This window comes from Lynx canadensis, chromosome B1, assembly GCF_007474595.2.
Source record: "Lynx canadensis isolate LIC74 chromosome B1, mLynCan4.pri.v2, whole genome shotgun sequence".
Classification (NCBI taxonomy): Eukaryota; Metazoa; Chordata; class Mammalia; order Carnivora; family Felidae; genus Lynx; species Lynx canadensis.
The window spans coordinates 170,391,244-170,413,625 of NC_044306.2; the positions used below are offsets into that span (position 1 = coordinate 170,391,244).

The following is a 22,382-nucleotide window of genomic DNA, read 5'->3' on the forward strand; positions in this document are numbered from 1 at the left end:
GTTTATCTTGTTTCTGTCTTCACCCAAAAAGGAAAAAAAAAAAAAATCCCAGAGAGGTATTAAATATGTATACTTAACTTCTTTAAATATATTTTTAATTACCTCTGTCTTATTCTTCTTCTCTAAAACTGTAAAGTCAACTAGTTTAAAATGTTTTGTTACTTTTGGTTGGATTCTTACATAACAGAAGGAAACAAGTTGAACATTTATGGGGGAACAATGAGTAAAAATTTGCAAAATTTGCAAAGATTTTAAAATGGGTCAGTTTTGGGGCGCCTGGGTGGCGCAGTCGGTTAAGTGTCCGACTTCAGCCAGGTCACGATCTCGCGGTCCGTGAGTTCGAGCCCCGCGTCGGGCTCTGGGCTGATGGCTCAGAGCCTGGAGCCTGTTTCCGATTCTGTGTCTCCCTCTCTCTCTGCCCCTCCCCCGTTCATGCTCTGTCTCTCTCTGTCCCAAAAATAAATAAACGTTGAAAAAAAAAAATTTTTAATGGGTCAGTTTTTATATGACTATTAAATGCTGACTTTTAGTTGAAATATTAGATGTGGGTATTTTCCTTTTCTATTATGAAAGAAACAAGAACACCAATCAGGGAGAAGCTTATAGCTCTGAACAAATTTTAGAATCTCAAGTAGTTATGAAGTATGTTGTTGTCTGGATGATAAAATGAAACGTTTCTTATTGAATCAAGAGACTGTCTCTCTTCAAGGTTATGAGAAGACAGATGATGTTTCAGAGAAGACTTCACTGGCTGACCAGGAGGAAATACGGACTATATTCATCAACCAGCCCCAGCTGACAAAATTCTGCAATAACCAAGTCAGGTAGGAACTACCAGAGATGACTTGTCAGGCCAGCCATCACAGCGACACCTGATAGGCCATCTCTCTCTCCTCTCTGGCGGAAACAAAAATGGTCACCAAGAGCTTTCGGTGAAATCGGTTCATATTTGAGAACTTACTGGAGGCAGTGTGAATTTGCTGTTTTCTTCATCCTCTAGTCAATAAGGAGATATTAATAAGAATCTGGAAGCTGGAAGGAGGTAAACAGAAAGGGTAAACAGCCATACCCTACCAACTGTACCAATTCTATGTATAGTGTCTGCATGGCAAAAGCTGCTCATGGGTAAATGCCTTTGTCGTAAAGCTGTTACAAGAAGGAGTGGTTATTGTTAGTCAATTATTTGGCTAACAAAATTTAAGATTTGGTAAGAGGCCTTTGCAGTACCTCACCAAGAACTCCTTTTGGTTAAATAGTCTTTAAATTCTGGCTTTTGATAGCTGTAAGATTGAGTATGGTGTTGAGGAATGGAGGGCTGTTGCGTTCCTGCACTGGTACGTTTGCCTTCCAACAACAGCATAAAAATTATCACCGTTGTAAACACTGTTCACTGAGTGGCCTCTGGATGGAGTGAGCACCCCGTTACCCCTCTCACGAGCCCAGTGTTTCTCCAGTGGCCAAATTCCTGGATTTGAGAAATAACCATTTAATATTAATAATTACAGGGACGCCTGTGTGGCTCAGTCGGTTAAGTGTCCGACTTCGGCTCAGGTCACGATCTCAAGGCTCGTGAATTCAAGCCCCACGGTGGGTTCTATGCTGACAGCTCCGAGCCTGGAACCTGCTTTGGATTCTGTGTCTCCCTCTCTCTCTGCTCCTCTCCCACTCACACTCTGTCTCTGTCTGTCTCTCTCTCAAAAATAAGTAATATTAAAAGAAAAAGTTTCTGGCCTTGCTCAAATTCCTGATTTTTTGGTAAGATTTTATTTTTTATTAGCGTATTATATACTCTCCTAACTAAAGTTGCTTTTCTTTGTAAGCTACTCCTAGTATGTTAAAAAGGATGATCGGCCAAAGAGAACAAAAGAGATTATGCAGAAAATTAAACTCTTACTACTTAATTAGATAAGTCTTTTCATTTACTTTCATCTAGGTTAATGACCATTTGCAGTATTCTCCCAAGTTGAAATAGAGGGCAGCTGTCCATCTCATTTTTTATATGATGGTAATAGAATTTTGTAAATGTGGGTGCTAATTATGGATTAATTTTTTATGCTACCTTTCATTTTGTTTTCTAGCACTGCGAAATACAACATAATCACCTTCCTTCCAAGATTTCTCTACTCTCAGTTCAGAAGAGCTGCTAACTCATTTTTTCTCTTTATTGCACTGCTGCAGGTAAAGTCATGTCATAAAACTTTAGTTCAAAGTCAAATGTTCAGATATTAATAAATGTTTTTGTTAAGCCCATGACCCATCTCCTGAAGCGCATCTAAAACACAGAGAGACAAGCTGGCTGGGGTGGACATTTCCAACTCCTGCTGCAGGCGATATCAGAATTCCACTACTTCTTCAAGCCTTTTGATTCATTTTTGTCAGCTTATTTTTAGCATTCTATACATTCAATATGGCAGGAAGGAAATTTGATGGTAAAGAGGGAGGGAAGTTTTTCTTCAAATAGTAATTAAATATTAATTTATTTTAGTAACAGTAATAGTTCTGAACCTTAGAATATAAGAATTACCATTTTAAAACATTTCTTTTTGGGGTGCCTGAGTGGCTCAGCCGGTTGAGCCTCCGACTTCGGCTCAGGTCATGATCTCACGGTCCATGAGTTCGAGCCCTGCATCGGGCTCTGTGCTGACAGCTCGGAGCCTGGAGCCTGTTTCAGATTCTGTGTCTCCCTCTCTTTCTGACCCTCCCCTGTTCACGCTCTGTCTCTCTGTCTCAAAAATAAATAAACATTAAAAAAAATTTTTTTTAAACATTTCCTTTTGTAATTAAGTAGTAATTCAGGGAAAACAAGTTTCATTGTATTAAAAAGCATACATTCATTGTAAAAATAATAAGAAAACACAACAAAGCGTAAAAAAATTAAAACTATTATTTTTCCACCACTCAGAGACAACTACCCTGAAATTTGGGGTGTATTTTCTCCTGGCCATCTTTCCCCCTGCCCCTCCCAACCCTAAATATTATTTATTCACTTAGCCTACAAAAAGAAGATCGTATAATACATATGTTTTACATTCTGCTTTAACCATACAACAATGCGTGGCTATTTTCCCATGTGGTTCAGTGTGTTTTTAAAATATCAGTTTTAAAGATGGTATGGTATTAATTTAACTCCCCTACATACAACAGCTTGCCATGAAGCGAGCTATCATGTTCTTCCAGCCACTTACTAGATACGAGCCAATTGCCTCACCCAGTGTTAGTTTGCCGTGAGAGTAAAATCACTGAAGCATATTTTAAGAGGCACTAGGACGTGGTTGTTTTTAAATATGTTATAAACTTGCTAGTTCTCACTGGATTTCTTTTTTTTTTCCCCCCCAAATAGCAAATACCTGATGTATCACCAACAGGTCGCTACACAACACTGGTTCCTCTCTTATTTATCTTAGCTGTGGCAGCTATCAAAGAGATAATAGAAGATATTGTAAGTATTTGATTTTTTTTCATAAACAAATGTGATGGTTATTTTATATACATATTTTTATACATTTTTCTTTCAGTTTAATTCTTGGCAGAGGCTATTTAAAATGCTCATTCAACTTAAAAATATGTAGAATATATTCTGGAGCTCATTCCTCTTAGTTTCTACATTTTTACTGTTACAGAACACTTGTTAGAGTGTTCTCCATGTTTGCAGTTTAGTAATAAAAGAAATGAATTAAAAACATTTTTTTAATGTTTATTTATTTTTGAGAAACAGAAAGAGTGTGAGCAGGGAAGGGGCAGAGAGAGAGGGAGACACAGAATCCGAAGCAGGCTCCAGGCTCTGAGCTGTCAGCACAGAGCCCAATGCGGGGATTGAACTCACGAACTGTGAGCTCATGACCTGAGCCGAAGTTGGACATTTAACCGACTGAGCCACCCATGTGCCCCGAGAAATTAAATGTAATAATTGGCTTGGAGAGAAAACTATATTTGAACATTAATTTCACTTATGCCCAATTTTCAATTTGAACTTTATTTCAAGTTAAACATGGTACCCTCCAAATTATCTAAATGTAAAGGGCTTTTAATGTATTTTTAATTTATATGCATGGTTTTTACTTTATTAAATACTTTTGATTCCTTTTCATTGTTAGTAGTTCTAAGTTTCCTTTTATTTTCTTAAAAGAAAGTACCAACATATATGCTATTTTTATTATTATTCTGTAGTAGCTGAGAAAAGAGGAAGTCCATTTCCCTTTTATAAAATAAGTTCCCCAAAATAAATTAAGACTTTTCTTTTTTCCTCTGTTTTACCGTTATTTTAACTACCTCAGTTGAGGAAGCGAATGTATTTTTTCCTATGCTCTTTAAATACTTGGCCAATCTGAAATGACTTTCTGTCAGGCCTTAGGCAAGTCAGATGGTAAGGTGAGGAAAGGCTGAGACATTCTCTGGGAAGCTCCAATTTAAAGTTGCACAAACATTAATAATATTTCTGTAGAGAATCAAATTGGGAACTCATAAGAACGCATGAGCCATAGCTTCCCTAGACTCATTTGAAATGGGTCAAATGTCCATTTGAAGCATCAGTCTCAAAAACCTCCAAGTGTCTAGGAGTACAGACAGAGGTTGTCTGTTTGCATGTCTGTAAAACATCACTATCCTCTTCCCTGGAAATAACATGCTTGAAGGGGACCACAAACTGAAAATGTCAGGGACTCTCTTTTTACCTGTATTGTTCCACACAGACTTACCTTTAAATCCTTTAAATTGTACTTGGATTTGGCAGTCCATAAGGATCGGTCTTTACTATAATTTGTCACTTTCTTTGCTTTATGTAGTCCCTTTTCTCTCTTTGACATAATTTTGATTAAGCATAGGTTATTTACCAGACATTGTGCTGTTGTTTTTGTACATGTTTTTCCCATTTCATTTCTTCAGTACCTTTAAAAGTTGGATATTAATCCCATTTTAAAGGTAAGGAAACTGGGGTTTAGGGCGGTCATGAGCCTGTCCAAGAACGCAGTTGGGATCAGAGCTCTGTCTCATCCAGTGCTCTTCTATATTGTAGCAAGTCACCAACAGTAGGATCGATCACATTTATTGAGCTTCTGGGATCCATGTGTTGGTTCAATATCCTTTACATTTATTAAGTCTTACAGCAACTCTTTAAAGGATTATTGATATTGCCCCCATTTTACGGATGAGGGAGAGGAGGCACAGAGGAGCAAGGTCACTTGCTCAGGGTCATCCAGTTAATAACTGGGGCTGTCAGAATTCAAAAGAAGGCAGTTTGGCTCCACAGCCCTGCATTATCATCCCTGCTGTAAGCTGCCTATCTTTCTTCTTTTCCTTCTAACAAACCTCTAAGTTCTCTAGCTATGGTTTTTAGAACCCCTCTCTGTGGAAACGTATAAATATTATTAAAAGGTGAATAAAATATTATCCAAAAGGTGTTTTTCTTTTAAATAGAACTCTTGTTGGCACAATGTAATAATTGTGTACTATCAGAAAGCAGCTTGCCAGGCAATTCCTGGAGGATATAATAATACTTGTGGGGAGAAATAGTATTACGTGGAGTGCTTTTCCAATAAAATCATTGTTAAGAAATTGAGTAAAATAGGGGCACCTGGGTGGCCCAGTTGGTTAAGCATCTGAGTCTTGATTTGGGCTCAGGTCATGATCTCCTGGTTTGTGAGTTCGGCTCTGTGCTGCCAGCATGGAGCTTGCTTGGAATTCTTTCTCTCCCTCCTTCTCTGCCCCTGCCTTGCTTGTGGGCGCGTGCATGTGTGCTCGCGCGCACTCTCTCTCTCTCTCTCTCTCAAGGTAAATAAACTGAAAAAAAAAAAAAAGAAACTGAGTAAAATAAGTCCTTAAGAATGGTTTAATAAGACATTTATGTCAGCTTGTAAGGTGATAGAAAGTTTGAAAAAGTACTCCCTAGGGGAAAAAAAAAATCAAATGGTTTAGATGATTGCCCAAGGAGTATCTTTATCAGTAATGTATCTTTATCAGTAATTGCAATGAATACATATATTTGTCCATTCCTTCAATGAAATGTATGAAGCAGTACTTAGGTGCCAAGAATTTACTAGGTTACATATAGGATGTGCTGAACTTTTGTTGCAGTAGTAATCATGTCCCAAATATCAGTGGCTTAAACCTAAGTTTCTTTTCACATACTCAAAGACACTGCAGGTATTTTTTCTGGGAGGAAGGGAGGGCAGGACGCACCATGTAGCCACTCAGGGATGCAGCTGAATCAAGGGTCTACTGTGTGAAACGTTGGGTGGTCACCAGAGCAGAGGGAGAGAGAATGGAGGTCCAGAAGTTTTTGGCCCAAAAATAAAGCACATCACATCTGCTTACAGTCTGATACCAGAACTAGTGACAAAACAAAAAGGAGGTTAATCTCAGTGTCCGTGAAAATAGAAGAGAACTAGATAGTGGTGAAGACCAGTAATGTCTACCACTCTTTCATCAGTGAATAAAACACAGCTTACATTACAGTAAACCTTCTTTTATATTGAACACTTACAGTAAAACAATTCCCTCCAGGTGAGACACCTAAGACTTATGCACCCAGTGCATTTTAACACCTGATGTTTTGCCTAGCTCAACAAAATGCAGTTTCCTGTTTTTAATGTGCAGGTAGCAAATGACATAAATACCTACTTGAAAATATTCTGAAATTAGTGGAGAACTTTTCATTTAAAAAAAAAAAAAGCATCGTGTCAAATGTCAACTCTTATGATAAGGGTCAAGGTTGGTTGCTAAATGATGATATTCACGACAGAAAACATGTCTTCTTTGCTATACACTTGTTAACTTAAGCTCTGATCAACTTTATTCATTATAAAACAGATGCTTTTTTAAAGTCTACAATATTCAGAGACCAACTACTGGGAATGTATTTGTGAATATAAGTAGCCATGATGGAACTTACAGCCCAGTAGAGGAGACAGACAATCAAGTAACCACACCGGCTATCAGCTATCATAAGAATTAAATGATGCACTGGGGCACCTGGGTGGCTCAGTCGGTTGAGCGTCCGACTTTGGCTCAGGTCATGATCTCGCAATTTGTGAGTTCGAGGCCCACGTCGGGCTCTGTGCTGACAGCTCCGAGCCTGGAGCCTGCTTCGGATTCTGTGTCTCCTTCTCTCTCTGCCCCTCCCCCACTTGTGCTCTTGCTGTCTATCAAAAATAAATAAAATTTATTTTATTTTTTTTTAAATAAATAAAATTAAAAAAAAAATTTAAACAAAAGAATTAAATGATACACTGAAGTCCTTAGAACAATGCCTAGTTATAGTAAGGTGATGAATAAATGCTAACTGTATTGTCATCATCCAAATATCCTTTTGACTAAAATATAGAAAATGGATTGAAAGGAAAGAGAGGATTTGGGTAGACTAGTTAGCATAATATTCTGGTAGTTGCTATAAAAAAATGAAGAGGTCTGAGACCGAGTGGTATTGTAGATAAAGCAATACAGAAAAATGAATTCCATATATATTTAGGAGTAGAATTGACAAGACTTATCACCATCCAACATGCTTATTTTGTTCATATTTTCTCTCCAACCACTAGAATGTAAGCTCCATAAAGACTAAGAGTTTTGTGCTTTTTCACTGCTGCATCCTCAGGGATGTTACCCTCAGTAACAGGGCCTGGCTCATATTGTTTTGTAAACATTATTGAATGAATAAGAAATAGATTGGATGGAAGTGAGAAGGAGAAGAAAATGCTAAGGTTAACTCTCAAGTTCCTGGTTTGTGCAAGTAGATGGTATCTGGTTCCATGTCTGAAACAAGGACCACGTCTTGGGGGTTAAAGTCCTAGATTGCTTTTTGGACATAGTTCAAGATGCCTCTGAGACTGCCAGAGGGAGATGTCAAGGAGGCAACTGGATATAACCATGGAGCTCCAGTGAGAGTATTGGCTGGTAAATATGTATGTATCAATTATAATTGAAACTGCAGGTATGGATGAGCTGAGCCAAGGAGAGAGTATAGAATAAGAAGCGAAGAGGGCCGGGTATAAGCCTTCAACAATTCCATCACTGAGTAACAAGAGAAGAGACAAAGAAGGGGCCAAGCTACAGATGGAACACCTGGACAATGATGTGATAAATGCTTAGGAAGCAGGAGACAGCTCCCAGGAGGGTGTGGTCAACATTACGTACTTAAGTATCCTGAAGTTCATGGCACTATTTACACAGTAGTTTATTGGTGCACTGTCAACTAAATATTGATAATATTAAATAGTTCACGAGCCCTCAGTGACATTAAGTGAATTCTCGTTATAGGACGCTGGAGTTATTTGAACTCACAGAGTAACTGCATTAATATTCTTTGAACTGTTCATTTTAGAAGGAATAATGATCTGTTTGGAATTAGAGATATGATCTTTTTACAGTACTAAGGTTAGAACCTGCCTGTCTGGATGGATCCTTATGTATACTCAACACAATTTTTCTTGCAAGCAACCTAATTTATTCTGTGGAGGGAAGGCTGAGGAAAGGGCTGCTCCTGTACAAGAATTCTCTGTAGATGGAAAGTAATGTTTAGGATCTCCTTAGGTTTCACTAAGATTAAATTTCCTGTTTAAGTGGAATGTTTCATTAATTAGCTTTTATTTGTCTCCTTCAGTTGGAAGTCTAACCATTGTCTGTAATAGATATGCATTGTTTTGGAAGTATTTGTACTTCATTCAAATATCTAAATTTGCTTTGGACCATTATTTTGAACCAAAATTTATTTTGGGTTACCTTCTAATTTTCTTAAGATCATGTTAACAAGAGTATTTTAGAGTTTTATCAATTGTAAAATATTCTCTACTGATTCTACAAATTTGAATTTTTTTTTAATGTTTACTTATTTTTGAGGGGGGTTGGAGGTGGAGAGAGGGAGACACAGAAACCAAAGCAAGCCCCAGGCTCTGAGCTGTCAGCACAGAGCCTGACGCGGGGCTTGAACTCAGGAACAGCGAGATCCTGACCTGAGCCAAAGTCGGCCGCTCAACTGACTGAGCCACCCAGGCGCCCCTAATGCTACAAATTTAAACAAACTTTAAAAATTCATTTAAGGGGCGCCTGGGTGGCTCAGTCAGTTAAGCGTCCGACTTCAGCTCAGGTCACGATCTCACGGTCCGTGAGTTCGAGCCCCGCGTCGGGCTCTGGGCTGATGACTCGGAGCCTGGAGCCTGCTTCCGGTTCTGTGTCTCCCTCTCTCTCTGCCCCTCCCCCGTTCATGCTCTGTCTCTCTCTGTTTCAAAAATAAACATTAAAAAAAAAATTCATTTAAGAACATTTGCTGGTAAATCATAAGCTTACTTTTGGAAGCAGTAATTTGCCTAATGAAAGTCCACATTATTCCAGTTTTGTTAGTGAGTGTTTTGTTCTGAGAAATAATTGTAGTGTGTTCCTACATATGGATATGGCAAGAATTATCTTCTGCAAGCCTTCCACAGAGGCATTTTGAATGCCCTGTTTGCACTTTGTACAGTTCAGTGGCTGATTGTTTGGCTGAACTGAGTTCACACTGCCTGCTATTATGTCACCCCTCCTGAGTATTGCTGTGTTTGGGAGGAGCGCTAATCCACAACTCTGGCCTTTTCTCTTGGAGAGTATTGTCATTTGTGTACTGTGATTCTAAAAACTGTATTTCTTCTCAAATGAAAAAATTAGGAACTCAGTTGTTTTATGTGCATTCCAACCCACCTTAAAGTCATGTATATGCAGCTAAATCTGACCTTGAGCTTTATACGATAGAATCTTTGAGCTCAGAGTTAGTTAAATTCAACACTTTCCTGCAACGTCAACCGAGGCTGATGTGTTACACTTAATGCTGTAAGTTTAGACAGAAGCTATGAAAAACCTCTAGTTGAACCATAGACAAGATAGCTTCCCTTGGCCACTCAAATTCTCACCTTTCCTCTGACCTTTAGTTTCTTTTACTCTCTGCTCCAAAACCTTGGCTTATGTGACTCTTCAAACTCACCCACTTAGACTTAAGCTAACACACCTGTTTACATTTTTTTTTTTTTTGATGCTTTTAAGAGGAAGGAGAATAGGATCCTGTGATTAAATGGTTTATAATGGGGAGAAGGGACCATTCAGAAGCAGTGGATAGAAGAAGCTTTATGAAAATGGTATATGTGTTTGGTGCTAGTCATTGGCAGACATCAGCATGCCATTAAATTATGGAAGATGTACTTGGCCTAATTAGATAAGGAATTTCATAAGAAGCTGAAAATACTTCAGTACCATTATTAAACGGTAGTTATTACGGATAATTCTCTTGGGCAGTTGTCTTTTTTAAGTGAATTATTTAAGTAAAAGGCTAAATCAGCCTTTTCTAGTACATTAAAATTTTAGTCTTACCTGTATAATAATGTAGGATGCTTCTGAGGACCCTACTCTGTGCTCCCAGAAGAGGAATACTGTATGAACATTCTATGGATTGTGTTTTCAATTTTAAAATTCCCACATACCCTCTGATTCTTATCGGCACACCCCAGCATGCTTATAAAATTGATATGGGTATAAAAGGATAAAAGCCTTGAGAAATATAAATTAAAAGAAATATTTTTTGTATAAAGATGCTACTTTGTTTTATTCATCTCATCCACTTTTTCACAGTTTTTGTTTTTTGCTTTTAAACTTTAGAAACGACATAAAGCTGATAATGCAGTGAACAAGAAACAGACACAAGGTAGGAATTTTACATTTTAATTTCTCTTATCTGTCAAATACACTCTGGTAATATATATAGATCACATCAATGAAATGTAATTCAATTGAAAATACCTGAATACCTTGTATCTCTTAAGTTTTTGTTCCAGGGGAGACTCTTTTTTTTTTTTTTTTGTAGTATTTATTAGCATAATACTTAAATTCACATTAGAGTGATTTACAGTAGTAATACTTTTGAAAGATAACATTTTTAATATGCGTAAGTGCCTCATAGCAATGCATTCCCGAGTACTGTCCATGAAATCAGTTGTGTTTAAATGCTGCAAAATGTCTATATTTTGTTAGTGATCAATAGATGTTACTCTAGGTAAGATTTATAGAAAATAATCAGATGTGAAGCTACTTGTTAAAAGGCATGTTGGAAACACTTTGTGTTATACTGTACACACAGATGATATATGCTCCAGAAATAAATAAAACAAAAACCAGGCCAGCTTCTGGAAAGTACATGGCATTTTGACCTGGCTTTTTTGTTGTGGGTCTCATTTTGACACAGCAAGAATCAAAATGACCTCTCACACAAGTAAATAGACCATAATGCTCTTATATTCTTAAAAAAAATACCCAGGATCACGTGAAATAGACACCTTACCCATCCCTGAGCTTGCCCCATCTGAGAATCTCATTTCTCTCTAAAGTTTCCTAATGTGATGAGGATCGGTCATGTGTGCCCAAATCAGCTGGTGATTAAAAACAGTATTTTTATACTGCTGTGATTTTTATGGGACTCTGCCAAACACCCTGCCTTTCTTCCAAAGGGATCATCTGCTTTTACCTTCCACTAAAGGGATTATCTGCTGATTTTTGATACATTTGTGAAAGGTACATTAATTAAAGTGTCCTCTAATACGTTTACAAAATATTTACTGAGCTTATAATATTTATTATGGGACATATGAAAAAGCAGAAGATGGGAACTATATAAAAGCCCAAGGGTAAAATATGATCTTGTGTGGAAAATGAAAGTTTTGGCATACATGATCTCAATGTCTCTGTAGATTTTTGTGGCGAATAATGGTTCCTATGTCAAATACTATATGGGTCCAAGAGAAGGAAAGGAAATTGTGGGGTAATTTGAGATAGATCTTGAATTTTGGGGAACACTTTGGATGAGCAGAGGCATCCAAATGGGGAAGATACTACATGTGTGTTGGGAAAGAGGGAAGAGAGGTTATCCTGAACAGAGATGAAAAAGGCTGCTGGATTGCTTTGTTGAACTGTTACCAGATTGCCAGATGAAGAAAGGAGATTCATATCAAAGGGAAGCAAACACATGATTAAAAAATAGGGTCAGGGTCTAATTTTCCAGGGCCTGAATGCCAAGCCAAGGAGATTCCAACTTTTCTTGAGTATACTGAGTAGCTATTGAAGGTTTACAAGTGGAAAAGAGGATGACCATCCAGATTAAAGTTGAAAGAACAGAGTGGAATGGAATAAGAAGCTATTAGAAGCCTGGGGACAAAGTACTCCAGGAATTTGGGTGTGAAGAGACAACCATTAGGAATTGAAAGGGGAAAAAAAATCCACACGTTACAGGTTCTGGTATTTTGGACAATGTGCGAAAATACATTTGCGCCTGTTGCCATGTTGCTTAGAATATTCAGCAGCATCTTTTGAACCAAAAATATGTAACTGTTTTTTTTTTTTTCCAATACATAGCATATCTTGTAGCAAAGGGCTATCTTCAGGGACTAGCAGTTATTTATTTTCAAGCACTGGCCCAAGAAGTCAACATTGTACGATTGAAGAGCAGCCATCATAGCTAAGATGACTGTAGGCTACCACACCTTGTACTGATGGGTTTTCCAATTTTCCAGGTACTACCTACTGCTGGAAATACTCACTTTTCTCTCCTATTTAAAGAAAATATTCTTTCTGGGTTCATCAATTTATCCTGGATTAACAAGATTAGCTCTCTGGCTAAAAATGAAGAAGAGGAAGCTTCTGTAGTGACATAAAACTCATGTCAAAAATAAAATATTAGAGCTTAGTAACTATAAAAACCACTTCAAGTCAGCAGAAAACTTGAAAATTCTATTTCCAAGAAACTATGGCTCTTAGTTTAATACTTGAATTTATTTTCTGAGGGAATAGACTTTTCTTTTTTTCCTCTTTGCCTAGCTGAATGTTGGTTGTCTTTTTGTATTGTAGTTAGTTAATAGGAGGTAACAGAAATGTTTGAGTAGGATACTGTTTGCTGTCAGATAACTCAAATTGCTTGATATAAAAGCCATCTGTTGTCATTAGACCAGAATGAAATTCAATTTGCCTTCCTGAATTGGAGGCAAGAATGGGTGTAGGAGTGGGAAGGGGGGTATTTTTGATAGATAATTAATTTTTGACAGACATTTGAAGTATTTAACTTAAATTTTCATTTTATAAATGTTTATCAAGACCATGTAATATTTAAGAGGACACCATTCTGTCAGATTCAAATATTAATCATATATTCTTACAGAAATAAATATTTTGTCTCTTCATTTTACATTGAAACACTCGAGAGTGACTTTTATCTCTGTCATTCCCTAATGACTTCAGAAATATAAATTCATAATTTCATTTACAACATTTTCAACCATTTAACTGGAGATTGTCTGATGCGTAATTTTCATGAACTAATGATTCCAAGCAGGGATTAAATTACGGATTTAGGACCTAATGCATGACTTCATAAACTTTACATTTTGCGTCTATCATCAGTACTTATGGGAACAAGGCATTTCTTGTCCTAGAGATAGAGAAGTTGCTTAGGTAAATGGTTCAGCGGGCTGGCCAGTACAAAATTGTATATTGGTCTCTGAGGTCCTGGTTGCTGAGGGAGAGCAGTGTAAATTGATGGCCAGAAGTCCAGGGAGGATGAGTGAGTCTTTGAGTTTTGTGGTTCGCTCCTCCCAATAAATTGTGATTGCTTCCCGTGTTTTTGTGATGTGATGGTTTGTGTGTACTAGGTAGGTGGGCCCTTTTACTCATCTTTCTGTTCCCCATGTCTCTTAGCTCAGGGGCCTGCCTGTATGGATGAATGAACCACTCTCCATCTATAGACTTGAGTACAGACAAAAAGCAAGAAGAGACTAGAAATGAAAGGAGCTGCCTTAGAAATTCATTATCTGGGCTGTAAGCAAGATGAAGAGCAGTGTTTTCAAAACACTGTGTCCCAGACTGTTCTGCAGGCACTGATAAAATGCTAATGTGACAGAAGCTCTTGCTGCCTCTGCACCTTGTCTGTTGAAGCCATCATATCATCATTTTACTCTGCTTTGCCTCCTGTGAACACAGTACTGGGTCCACTTATCACTTCCATTACCCAGAGTTCCAGAGCACTGCTCCAGAGCAGGGCATTCAGAATGCCCTGGTTTTCTTTGCATCTAAACTTACCTTCATTTTCTCGGATTTCTTCCTCTATATTTGAACTCATGGTATTTGATATACCTCACTCCATGTGTACACACAGACACACACACACACACTGGAAGCAGTCTCTCATAGCTTTCCCTAATCTGGGTGGTTTTGCCAAATTTAGCTTGGCAGGAATTTGTAGAATATAAATTTGTTATTATCATTATGATACGTAAATTGAAGACAGTCTCTGTATGAATTTATTATAGTGGTTGAGCTGCTTCTCTTTTGAATATGTAAACATATATTTGAAATGCTATTGTGGCTAGCATGCCAGCATTTCAAGTGGAACACTAGTTTCACACAAGATCACAATACGGACACCTGGGGAAAAATGGGGTTCAGGTGCAGACTGAGAGAGATATTTAGGATCTTAAAATTAAAAATGTCCCCCAATGAAACATATTTGCTTTTTTAAAATCCCAGGTTTGGCTGTCTTCCCTGAAGGGTGGAGTGTATACCTTTCACAGGGGAGAATGGATTGGAGCCACCTGTGACACCTGGCAGCCCGTCAGTCACCTGATCTGATGCCATAGTTGAACGAGGACCACCAGAAATTCCTAGTTAGATTGTTTCATACATTGCTCTATCATGTAGCAGACATGAGATTAACGTTTTTAAGCTTTGCTTATTTTGAGAGAAAGAGACAGAGTGCGTGAACAGGGGAGAGGCAGAGAGAAAAGAAGAGAGAGAATCCCAAGCAGGCTCCGAGCTGTCAGAAGAGAGCCCAACATGGGGCTTGAACCCATGAACCGTGAGATGACCTGAGCTGACGTCGAGTCGGAAGCTTAAAAGGGACTGAGCCACCCAGGCACCCCTAGAGTAGGTTTTTAATAGTTGTTTTTCAGTTTTGTTTTTTTTTGTTTTTGTTTTTGTTTTTTTTAAATTTTTTTTTCAACGTTTATTTATTTTTGGGACAGAGAGAGACAGAGCATGAACGGGGGAGGGGCAGAGAGAGAGGGAGACACAGAATCGGAAACAGGCTCCAGGCTCTGAGCCATCAGCCCAGAGCCCGACGCGGGGCTCGAACTCCCGGACCGCGAGATCATGACCTGGCTGAAGTCGGACGCTTAACCGACTGCGCCACCCAGGCGCCCCTGTTTTTCAGTTTTAATGTAGAAAAGGACAACAACAAGTAGGCATGTAGCTAAAAATAGATCTCAGCTTTACTTGTGTCTTCCTTCCCTGGAGCTACATCAGCCTTTTCAGAAGTGGAATTGAGTTGGTACTGGCTGATAGCCACTAAGGGGCTTCTTCCCTGCAGGGCACATAGTTGCCTGTCTCCCACTGGCAACCATTTCACCTTTAAAGCCCTTTGTGAAAAAGGTGTTGAGTTGGCCTGGGTGGAATATGTTTCAGGACATTAACCCTGAAATGGCCTACCATCAGGCTGAATCCATCCGGTTAAGTTCATCCCATGCTAAGGGACTTAAGGTAGTACCACTGTCCTGCTTGTTGAAAAAGCCGGAGTGCTGCCTTTTTGTCTCCCTGGAGGTCTCCCCACATCTGGTCTGTGCAGTAGGCCTGAACATATACTCTGCCACATGTGCATTGTCTTACCTATAAATAGTTCCTAGAAACTAGTGCTTCCATGATCTTAAACATCAGGCTTAAAAATGGAGCACATGTATGGCCTAAATAATGTTTTCAGACACTTGTAAGACTGTTAATATTTTCAAACTATCACAAAGATCTTAGAGTTGTATAAATTGAACTGGTTAGGTATTTTCAGCAACAGCTCTGGATGGAGACCAGGCATTTATATGAGGGGAATACAACCCCAGATTGTCTTCCATTTGTCCCATAAATAAAAGTTGCGCACTGAGGAGCAAAAAACCACTGAGGAAATGTAGGGCCATTGTTAAAGAGGAAAAACAGGTGTGATCCAAAGTTCGAACATTAGTTATTTCACTTGAGTAAAGTCCTCACCGACCATCCACCTTGTATAAGACCCAGTGCAGAAAACACAGAAAGAAACCAGTCTGCGTTCTTGTTCTACAGGAAATGATGATCTGGCAGAGACATAAGATGCCCACTAATACTATGATACAAGATCGAAAAACTAGAAGGGACCAAATGAGAGAGGTGGGAATTCCAAAATGTCATTTTCCAGGCTCGTGAAGAACGAGTGGGCTTTCAGTAAGCAGAGCTATTGGAATGGTAGCAGTGGGTGATTCAGGAGGAGGTGGGAAGGCCTGAGATGTATTCTCGGAAATAGTCTATTTCAGCTAGAGCATAAGATACTTGTCACAGAGCAGTGGAGGCAAGCATTGGAAGGCAAGTTAGGGTCCTTTTTTTGGAGGCTTTTGAAAACCAGTGTGGAGAAGTTGGAAAGAAATACTGAAGAGCATGGCTGGGTTCCCAGTTGTGCTTTTGAAAGAAGAATTTGGGGTGGTGCGGGGAGCAGACAGGTTAACTTTTATTTTTTAAGTTTAATTTATTTTGAAAGAGAAAGAAAGAGTGTGCAGGTGAGCATGTGGGGGGGGTAGAGAGAGAGGGAGGGAGAGAGAATCTCAAGCAGTTCCATGCTGTTGGTACAGAGCCCAACATGGGGCTCAATCCCACAAACCATGAGATCATGACCTGAGCTGAGATCAAGGGTCAGATGCTTAACCGGCTGTGCCACCCAGGTGCCCCAAGAGATCGACTCTTGCTGAATCAAGGAGAGGGGTGGGGCAATGACGACGGGAAGGCAAAGGAAAATGCACAGCGAACAGATCCACCTGGGCTCGGCGAAGGAGAAGGAACCTCGTCAAGCAGCAAATACCACTGAATTAGACTGTGACACCCACTACGTCCAGCATTTAAGAAGTCGTGAGTCTTCCCGGGTGCCCCAGCTCTAAGCTGCAGAGCTAGAGCCTGGCTGCAAGAAAGGCGGGATGGATTGATTACTGCGGCAGTGGAGGGAGATCTTTCCTTCAAGGAATTGTTCAAGTCAGTGAGGGAAAAAGCGAATGATAGATGATTCCGTGAGCAGGATTGAGGGGAAACATTTTGAGAAAAGGGGATTGCTGATCCTCGTGCTCTCTGATCACATCATCTCACCCATATTTTCGTTTTTATAAGTCACTGGTCAAAAACAGCTTTCTGGGAGATGCCCCTAGAGTTTCTGTAGGCCTCCCCAGGGGCCCCAGGATTTCATTCTTAAGAAGGTCTCAGGGTCTCACTGATGCTGCCAGTGAGGCCCATTGTTACAAGTTTTGTAAGTGGGTAATAGAAGTAGTATCACGGATGGAAAAGCCATATGTAGAAGAGGGATAAGAGCAGAATTCAGAAAGTTCCCTTTGTCTTTTGTGTTGGCGGACTCCAAGCAGATTGTTGCTTGACTTGCCCTTTTTTTTTTTTTTTAAGTTATTTATTCTGAGAGAGAGCGAGTGCACATGCAGGGGCGGGAGAGAGAGAGAATCCCAAGCAGGCTCCTCACTGACCATGCAGATATCGCACAGGAGAGTTTTGTGCAATGTCAGCTTATGCCGCAGAGAGGTTTCTGCCTTAAAACTGTCTTTGGAATGCAAGGGTCTACATAGTGACTGAATTGATGCTTTAATATGGGTATCATGGTTTTCTTTCTTTGCGAAGCTCGAAGGCACAGTCTCAGCACTGCCCTGTCCTCCTCAAGGCACTGAAACTCCTCTCTAATGCTTACAACCAAGTAGAAACCAGAGTGTACCACGTTTTCTGTGGTTTCTCCATCCTCTGTGACCTCGCTGGTGCCCATCATCCTTTCGGATAACTCGCCCCTTGTTACCCACTTAAAGAAGTAGCATGATTGCCCACGAATGGCACCCCAGCGACTTTCAGTAACAGCCCCAGTGATGAACTCTTTCATTTACAGTGGTGACAGCTTCTCTCTGAGAAGACCAGTGTTAGACTCTAAGTGAGCACCTGTACCTGTGCAGCGTTTGATTGGGTCCTGAGAGCCTGCCAGTTTCTCCAGGGCCTTTGATTAGGGAACTCCCAAGGGACTCTAACAGAATGTTTTCATTTCAAAACAGAAATCCATTACAACAAAGCTGTTAAGGAGTATCCTGCTAAGTAAAAACAGGTTACGTTTGAGGTATTTGTTGAAAGTCTGAGCTCTCTTCTGCATGCTGTCAGACTAATTAGCCCGGGTGAAAACTGTAGCAGGTGTGTTTGGCTGGAACTGCAGAGAGAGGAGTTTTGCATTTAAAGGAATGAGCTAGGGGCGCCTGGCTGGTTCGGTTGGTTGAGCGTCCAACTTCAGCTCAGGTCATGATCTCATGGTTTGTGGGTTCAAGTCCCACATCGAGCTCACTGTGTCGGCACAGAGCCCGCTTCAGATCCTCTGACACCCCCTCTTGCTGCCCCTCCCCCACTCATGCTCTCTCGCTCTCTCTCTCTCCCTCTCTCAAATATAAATAAACATTAAAAAAAACTAAAAAATGAAAAACAATAAAGGAATGAGCCATTAATGCACCATAGGACAGGCCATTCTCAATTCTGCCATGGCTTGCTTTCAGCCCCCTTCACTAGGCATCACTAATCATCCCCACAGCTCACCTTCTTAAACTCTGATATTCTAGAGGTATGGGGTAAGTACTTTGGGTCCCGGAAAAGCTAAAAGCTCAGAAAAGCACCCAGCGTAATTTCTCACTTCCTCTAAACGTGGTTGCAGCTGGGTCAGAGGAGGTCAGTGATTAAAAATAGCTGCGTTGTTATTTCAGTCACCAGCATAATACACGTGATATTGCTTATTTTAATTGTTCTATGGTTGGGTGTTTAGGAACCAATTCTGAAGTAGAGACAAAGTGAATTATATGATTGACTTTTATCTTTAGCCAGTATTCAAGCCTTTATTTGTACAGAAACATTTTATATGTCATGAGCTGATTTTCAATTTCCCCAGAATTCTGTATCCTAAGATGGGTCTAGCCTCAAGTTTGAAGAAAGCTATGCACTTCCGGTCTTTATTTCTGGTTCTAGTTTTATACTTCAAGAACAAAAGAAAGGGAAAAGGAGAAGGTAGAAACCTATTCTCAGTTCTCACAAGCCTCCAAATGATGCTGTAGGTCCCTGGACCACTGGTTGAGCAGCGAGGGTCTGTCGTACATTCAAAGCAATGTTACCGCACTGGGTTAGAATTCTAACTCAGTGTAGAGACATAAAGGTAATTTACACTTTGACTAATCCAGGCCACTATAGCCTTCAGAATAGATAACAAATACCCATGTAGATTGCCAAAAACCAAATGATTGATAACAATTTGTGCTTGTCTAGGTTTAGTCAGTGAACTTCATATGTTGCATGTGAGAGTATAGATTGCACAGGATTCTTGGGCCGGTAATGTGGTTTATATCTGATGTCTGATAAAAGTACAGACACAAATGCCCAGAGCCAGCAATCTTCCTCTTAGGATCCTGTCCAATAGAATACAGTCATATAAATATATTTCGGTGTTGTTTGAGGTGGTAGGGAAAAAAAAGAAATCAGAATTTCCATCAAGAGGAAGATAGTTGAGGGACGCCTGGGTGGCTCAGTCGGTTAAGCATCTGACTTTGGCTCAGGTCATGATCTCACGGTTTGTGGGCTCGAGCCCTGTGTCGGGCTCTAAGCTGTCAGCACAGAGCCTGGAGCCTGCTTCAGATTCTGTCTCTCTCTCTCTCTCTCTCTCTCTCTCTCTCTCTCTCTCTCTCTCTCTCCTGCTCGTACTGTCTCTCTTTCTCAAAAATAAACATAAAAAAAATTTTTAATAAAAATTAAAAAAAAGAAAGATAGTTAAATACATTAGTGTCTAGCTGTTGTGTAAACCAGAGTTGTTTCACAGCTGGACTGAAATACCCAATGCTTATCTCTGGGACACCTGGCTGTGAGCAGAACAAGATGCACTAGCTGGTGATTTATAAAGTGTTGTCTAGGGTTTGAAACTCCCCCAGAGGCACCCAAGACCAGCTTCTCTATTTAGTTTAAGGATGTGTATAGATTGATAGCTTACTTGGTTTATCCTGTTATACAGTCTGCTTTGGCTAATTGACTAGGGGCTATAAAAGACCTCTTGGAAACTTTTCTCCAGGCTTTCTTAAAATTAAGATTTATTGTACATTTAATGGAGGTTCAAAATCTGTGTCCTAGATGAGTGTGAAGAGACCCTGGAGAACTGTGCCTGGAAGTTTCTCAGACTCCTGATGCTTCCCTGTCCTTTCATGTTTCTGCTGCACCATATCCTCTACCTTGATAAAGCTTTTTGTGGATATGTTCTACGGAGTCTTACAAGACTGTTCAGCTGGCTGACCCATTGTAATGGATGTATCCATGTAGTGGCTTGTTTTTCAAAACTGGCTCATCTCTGTGCTTTGTTCTGAAAGCATCTGTGGCATGTTAAGTGGAAAACCAAGCTGCAGAGAAGTAAATTTTTAGAGAAAAGAAAACAAAAGTCCATATGTTCATGTTCTTTTTTTAAAGTTCATTTATTTATTTTGAGAGAGAGCAAGTGAGCAGGGGAGAGGCAGAGAGAAAGGTAAAGAGAGAGAATCCCAAGCAGGCTCCATACTATCAGTGCAAAGCCCAACATGGGGCTTGAGCTCATGAACCATGAGATTGCAATCTGAGCCGAATTTAGGAGCGGGACACTTAACTGACTGAGCTACCCAGGCACCCCCATATATTCATGTTTGTCTAGAGAAAGGTATGTGACGATGCATCAGTTAGTATTCCTCAGCTGAAGAAAGTGGCATGTGATGAGAGAATGTCAGCTCACCTGTTATATAGCTCTATCTGGCTTGTTACAAACATGCATTGATTTTATAATTGATAGAAAACATCGTCCACTGAATATGTATTTAAAAGTTTCTTAGACGTGCACGTTTTTTGCAGCCAGCGACATCTTCCAGTGTATCTCTTCAACGATGAATTTTGAGGGAACGTTTGGGTGGAGGCAGAGAGCCCCTAGGAGGTAGTAGGAGGACAGGTGGATTGAGAGTGAAGGAAGTGCAGAAAGGTCGGTTAAGGGAAGGAGGTAGATCAATTCAATTGTGCAGAAAGAAGCCTTGGGAGCAAGGATGCGGGGAAGGAGCAGAGGGAAAAGGGGGACATGAAGCAGGTTTGGAGGATTGTTTTCCATGGTTCTGCGAAAGTACTACAGGTTTCCACCCTCATTAGTGGAGCAAAGACTCCCTGGCTGGTCTGCTGTGTTTGGGAAGCCTGTTATGACACTTCCATCCTGTTCAGTGGGACCCAGTAGAGTGGTTCAGGGCTATTTTTAGATGTGAACGAACAAACATCTGCGAAGTGGCAGCATTTCAAGGAGGGCTCGTTTAGATTACAGATCTGGAAGGGGTGGCCTGGAGCTGACATCAGAGGACACTCATGTTAGTGCATCCGATGGTTACATAAACATTTCCAACTGCTCATGCTGGCTATATATATATAGTCCATACACTGGAATCATTTTAGGAACTTATAAAACTGAGAAGTCTATTTTAAGCAAGTGTTTAAATTTAGAGTTCATTGGCATCGTTTAATGTAGCTGTTTTTTATTGAGTTATAATTCACATAGCATAAATTTATTATTTCCAAGTATACATTGGTTTTTTCATGTATTTATAGTTATACACCATCACCACTGATTCCAGAATATTCTCATCACCCCAAAAAGAAACTCCATACATATAGGCATTAAATCCCCACTCCTCTCTTCCACAAGCCTCCAACATCCACTAATCTACATTCTGTATCTATGGATTTATCTATTCTTGACATTTTATACAAATCGGATCATACAATATGTGGCCTTTTATGTCTGGCTTCCATTTAGCATACTTCAGGATTCATTTTGCTGTAGCATGTATCAGCATTTCATTCCTTTTTGTGGCTCAATAATATTCCATCATGTGGATGTGCCCCATTTCATTCAACCATTCATTAATTTATGGGCATTTGGGTTGTTTCTACTTTTTGGGTATTATGAATGAATAATGCTACAATAAACATTTGTGTACAAGCTTTTATGTGAACATATGTTTTCAGTTCTCTTAGATACATACTTAGGTGTGGAATTTCTGAGTCATATGGTAGCTATGTGCTTAACTTTCTGAGGAATTACCAACTTGTTTTGTCATATAGCTCTTTTGTAAACATTGTGTATATGTTGTTTTTAACATGGGATTTACTGGGGAGGCAGGGTTGTATCTTTAGTAAATCTATGTAACTATTACTGAGGCTTCATATGGTCCCAAACACATTAGTGAATCCAGCTTTCCATCCAGCAAGTATTCACTGAGTGCCTTTGTATCACTCTTTTGTAACACGGGGTATTCAGCAGTGAACAGAAT

General features: G+C 39.7%; 1 protein-coding gene across 1 annotated transcript in view; it reads left to right on the forward strand.

The window, feature by feature from the left end:
• Positions 1 to 22,382, forward strand: part of ATP8A1 (ATPase phospholipid transporting 8A1) — a 231,850-nt gene that overhangs the window by 33,974 nt on the left and 175,494 nt on the right. Inside the window, 4 exon segments of the mRNA XM_030313951.1 lie at positions 710 to 824; positions 2,079 to 2,178; positions 3,341 to 3,439; positions 10,612 to 10,657. Coding sequence (XP_030169811.1) covers positions 710 to 824; positions 2,079 to 2,178; positions 3,341 to 3,439; positions 10,612 to 10,657 — 360 coding nt within the window.